Raw genomic sequence first — 5,472 nt, forward strand, 5'->3', positions numbered from 1 at the left:
TGACATGTTCGTACGAACCCTTTGTACGAACAAAAGAGAAATTTAGGATAAAAATACGAACATGTTCTTGCATGAGGCCCATTGTGAGAAAATGTTGGTCTGCCACTTGGAGCCTACACTTGATCTGTGCCTGTGGTCTAAGTAAAATCTGGAATAAACAGAAGTGAAGGATGTTGAGAAGAGTCAGAGTCAACCCACAGACCAGCACCAAACACCTACAACATCATCTTGCTGCTGATGGAGTCACTGTGCATCGTTCAACTATTCAGCACACTTTACACAAGGAGATGCAGTATGGGAGAGTGATGCAGAGGAAGCCTTGTCTCCGCCCACATCACAAAATTGCTCTAAGACTTTAAGGGAAGCTCAGCTTCCCCTAAAATGTAAAAAAAAGATCAAATATACAGTGTTGTGTGGTCATGTCATTAACTAAATGTGTGCTACATCACGCTCAACTTTTGTTCAGAATCAGCTTCTTATCACAGTAACGACGCAGCTTTCCTCTCCCTCAGTCCTGCAGCTTCACAGCTTTAAACAGTCGGACGCTCAGCGTCCACAGACTTCAATATGAGGCAAAAAAATGCAGCGAAACGAGACAAGTCATTGGATAAATGCTGGGCTTTGTCCCGCCCCCGGACGCTCAGCGTCTCTGGGGGTCTGTGGGGCAGTGGGTGGGTTCGGACGCCCAGATTCTGCATGATGATTGGATGATCTGTCTGAGGCTGAATCCCTTTTTGATTGACAGCAAAATGAGCGAATCAGAGATCTTTTGGTGTAAACATTCAGTGGAGCAGTTTTTAGTTTTGTTTCTATTCTGAGCTGAACCAGAGACTTTCCTAATCGTCTTAGCAGCGTTTTCTTTGTTAAAAACGACTAGCAACAAATCAAGTTTTTATTTCTGGTGGGTTTTACTGTATCTGCTTGTGTTTGGAGACAGACTTCTATCACTCTTTCTGATGTCTATCAGTTTCTGTCCAGCGGGAGCTGCTGAGCCCCTCCACCGTCACGAAGCACATCACAGGTGGACACACTTCACTCTAGCCTCACGTCAGTCTCAGCCAGTGAGTTAGCTAGGTAGCAAGCTGCACATAATGTCAGACAGTTTGAATGTTGTGGAGCGGGTTTTGGAGAAGCCATTTGATACAGACTTATTTACAAAGAAACACTTAGAGTTAAACAGCAGGGCTGATCAACTCCTCACATTAATTTGGTGCAAATGGTGGGGAAAAGTAAGATAAAAGAAACATTTTTATTGATCCCACAGTGGGGAAATAACAGATGTTTTCAGCTGTCCTGGTGTAACAGAGCTGGCTGCTGTAAAACACTATAGAATAACCTGGAAAATGATTATAAAAGCATTGGATCAATTAATTCCTTTAAAAAAATCATCAAAGCAAAATTGTCAAAGAAATATGAAATTATTTAATTTGTATTTGTATGAGTCACTGTTTGAGGAGTTGAATTTTTAGTTTTGTTTTATTRTTTGGTTTATTGTTTGAAATTAATAWTTKTTGTAAATAGGAGCAGATATCAAGATCTTTTTCTTCTGCTGCCTTTCATTTTATTGTTTTTGTATTGTTTTGTTGTTTGTAATGTTTTGTTTTTTAAAATGAAATGAATAAATACTATAAAATAAAAAAATGATCGGTGACAGGGTCACTGATCATTTCCTTTAAAATGAACGGAGGGTAGAATTTATAACCCACACACTTTATTATGTAGGCTAAAACTGAGCTTCCTCTCCTTGAAAGACCAGCATCCACCACTGTGCTTGAGGTTTGCTAAAGGACATCTGGACAAGCCAGCTTCATGTTGGAATAAGGTGCTGTGGACTGATGAAACTAAAATAGAGTTATTTGGGCAGAACAAGAAAAACACCTGCTACCTACAGTAACATGTGGGGCTGGTTCCATCATGCTGTGGGGCTGTGGGACCAGTACAGGGACTGGGAATCTTGTTAAAGTTGAGGGACGCATGGATTCCAACCAGTATCAGCAGATTCTGGAGACCAATGTCCAGGAATCAGTGACAAAGCTGAAGCTGCTGAAGCCGGGGCTGCATCTTCCAACAAGACAACCACCCTAAACACTGCTCAGAATCTACTGAGGCCTTCATGCAGAGGAACAAGTAGAACGTTCTGGAATGGTCATCTCAGTCCCCAGACCTGAAGATTATTGAAAATCTGTGGTGTCACTTAAAGAGAGCTGTCCATGCTCAGAAACCATCAAACCTGAATGAACTAGAGATGTTTTGTAAAGAAGAATGGTCTAAAATACCTTCAGACACAATCCAGACTCTCATTAGAAGCTGTAGGAAGAGTTTAGAGGCTGTTATTTCTGTGAAAGGAGGAGCTACCTGTCTAATTTAGTTTAACCCATTATTGCACACTTTCTGTAAATCATATAAACTTTATTTCACTTCTCAAATATCACTGTGTTTGTCCTCTATATGATATATTTAACTGATGTTTTTAATCCAAACAATCAATGATTTATAAAGATAAATCAGGAGAATTAACAAGGCTGCCCAACCGTTTCACAGTATGTGGTGGTACCACTACATGATATCCATTTGATCTGCTTTGGTAGATATACAGGGTCTTATCAGATGAACCATTTTATTCTAGTCTGGATAGTCTTGGACATTTTCTTAACATGAAAATCCAACTTTAGTTTGGAGTCTACAATAACCTCCAGACATTTGAACTCAGATACTTCCTGGCTGTTAAGTGTGGTTAGGCGCGTCATCCTGGAACTGGAAGGTCACCAGTTCGATCCCCGTCCAGCCGTCTCAGTCGTTGTGTCCTTGGGCAAGACACTTCACCCACTTTGCCTACTGATGGTGGTCAGAGGGTCCGATGGCGCTGGTGCATGGCAGCCCCACCTCTGTCAGTGTGTCCCAGGGCAGCTGTGGCTACAGTGTAGCTTACCACCATCAGTGGGTGAATGTCTGAAGTGTAAAGTGCCTTGGGGTCCATGTGGATTTGATAAGGTGCTACATAAGTTCAAGACATTTACCATTCCCTGATCATCCAGCCTTTGCTCCAGTTCAGCTATCTTTTTATCTCTTTTACAGTTTTCAACAGCTTCACATCTTCAATCAATCTGATCAAAAGTTCATGCTGTGATGCCAGCTTTGATAGTTCTGCACGCATAAATTTCAGAGATTATTATTATGCTGAATTATTCTGCACCAGAACTGCAACCCAGGGCTCATGGGGGAGGTTTGTACTGTCAGAGTACTTCTAGTTTTTTGTATTTTATATATTTCATATGGTGTGCAGCTTGTTGGTCTGTGAGGCTTGTTTTGAAAGGAAACAAACTTTGACCCGATCTGTCAAACCTGGCCATGAACCACACAAATTACTGTAAAACCTGGAAAAGCCACACGCTTAAATTTAATAATGACAGATATGGAGTTTAAAAAAATGTTCTGCTGAAATCAATTTGGACCCGAATAAGATTTTTGAGGGCCTGGATCTGGACTGCAGCCCACTCTGGTAACCTGGGATCTACATGGTTCTGGTCAATCAGAAGCAACATTTTATCATCTCCTTTAAGAAACATCAATACATTCTTTAAAACAGGGGCGTCATTCTTTCCCACAATTCTTTGCATCATCTCTGAGTGACCTACACCTTCCAACATTCAGACCCAGATGAGTCTGATCAAATCAGAACTTTGACTGCAACAGAAAATGGGAACATGATGGTCTTGTGTCTGTTGTGTCTCAGTCATGGTTCCACAGGTCTGCAGCTCCTCGGTCTGGTTCTGCTCCTCACTCGAGGTTCTTCCCTCCAGCTGAAGGCGTCATGCTGCCAGCAGGAAGCTTCAACAACAAAGTGGCCTTCATCACAGGGGGTGGAACTGGACTGGGTCAAACCATGACTGCTGTTCTGTCCCAGCTGGGAGCTCAGTGTGTCATCGCCAGCAGGTCAGAAGGCACATCTTCCCAACATGCACACCTACACGTGCACTTAATTACTAATTACCTGTCTGTTCTTGACTTCCTGTCTGTCTGATCAGGAAGTTGGAGGTTCTGCAAAAAACAGCAGAGGAGATCACCAGCCTGACTGGAAACAAGGTGAACATTCAGAACTGAACTCAGTATTAGTCTGATGTGAACAGATCCAACAGGACTTTCTGTCTGTGTTCAGGTCCACGCGGTCCAGTGTGATGTCCGAGATCCTCAGGCCGTGTCTCATTGTGTGGACCAGATGGTGTCACTGACTGGACTTCCTGATGTACTAAAGCGTTTTCACCTCGTCAATGTTTCGTTTTTATTGTCATAAATCTTCATCAGTCATATAAACTGACAAAAACAAAACAACATTCTTTACTACTGGATCCCAAAGATCCCTAAGTTAGGCCTTTCCTGAGTTATCCCTGATTTATCCATCCATCCATCCATCCATCCATCCATCCATCCATTATCTGTACCCACTACTTAATAATAATAATAATAACTATTTATAAAGCGCTTTCAACAAAATGCTGAACAGTTAAAAAAAAGTAAAAATCAATACTTACTTTCAGGGTATCCCTGAGTTACTCCTGAGTTATACCCAAGTTACCCCTTAGTCATCCCCGAGTCACCCCTGAGTTATTGCTGAGGTCTTTCTGAGTCATCCCTTAGTTATTCCTGAGTTACTCCTTAGTTATTACTGAGTTACTCCTTAGTTATTACTGAGTTACTCCTTAGTTATTACTGAGTTACTCCTTAGTTATTACTGAGTTACCCCTGAGTTATCCCTGAGTTATTTCTGAATTATTTCTAAGTTATTGCTGAGGTCTTTCTGAGTTATCCCTGAGTTACCCATGAATTAATCCTGAGTTACCCCTTAGTTATTATTGAGATACCCCTTAGTTACCCCTGAGTTATCTCTGAGTTGCTCCTTAGTAATTCCTGAGTAATTCTTGAATTACCCCTTAGTTATGTCAGTGTGGCGCAGGGCAACTGTGGCTATAACTTACCATCATCAGTGTTTGAGTGTGTGCGGATGGGTGAATGTCTGTAAATGTAAACTCTTTGGGGTCTGGAGGGACTTGATAAAGCTATTCCTGAGTTATCCCTTAGATATTCCTGAGTTATTGCTGAGTTATTCCTGAGTAATTCTTGAGTTACCCCTTAGTTACCCCTGAGTTATTCCTGAGTTATCCCTGAGTTACCCCTGAGTAATTCCTGAGTTACCCCTTAGTTACCTCTGAGTTATTCCTGAGTTATCCCTGAGTTACGCCTGAGTAATTCCTGAGTTACCCCTTAGTTACCCCTGAGTTATTCCCGATTTATTCATGCATTACCTTAGTTACCCCTGAGTTATTCCTGAGTTATCCCTTAGTTACCCCTGAGTTATTCCTGAGTTATCCCTGAGTTACCCCTGAGTAATTCCTGAGTTACCCCTTAGTTACCCCTTAGTTATTCCTGAGTTATTCATGCATTACCTTAGTTACCCCTGAGTTATTCCTGAGTTAT

General features: G+C 41.7%; 1 protein-coding gene across 1 annotated transcript in view; it reads left to right on the plus strand.

Annotated features, from left to right (window-relative positions):
• Positions 1-5,472, plus strand: part of decr1 (2,4-dienoyl CoA reductase 1, mitochondrial) — a gene marked incomplete at its 5' end in the record, with an annotated part of 27,094 nt that overhangs the window by 12,316 nt on the left and 9,306 nt on the right. Inside the window, 3 exon segments of the mRNA XM_014034064.1 lie at positions 3,734-3,933; positions 4,026-4,083; positions 4,157-4,243. Coding sequence (XP_013889518.1) covers positions 3,734-3,933; positions 4,026-4,083; positions 4,157-4,243 — 345 coding nt within the window.

This window comes from Austrofundulus limnaeus, unplaced genomic scaffold (assembly GCF_001266775.1).
Source record: "Austrofundulus limnaeus strain Quisiro unplaced genomic scaffold, Austrofundulus_limnaeus-1.0 Scaffold1954, whole genome shotgun sequence".
In the NCBI taxonomy this organism is placed as follows: domain Eukaryota; kingdom Metazoa; phylum Chordata; class Actinopteri; order Cyprinodontiformes; family Rivulidae; genus Austrofundulus; species Austrofundulus limnaeus.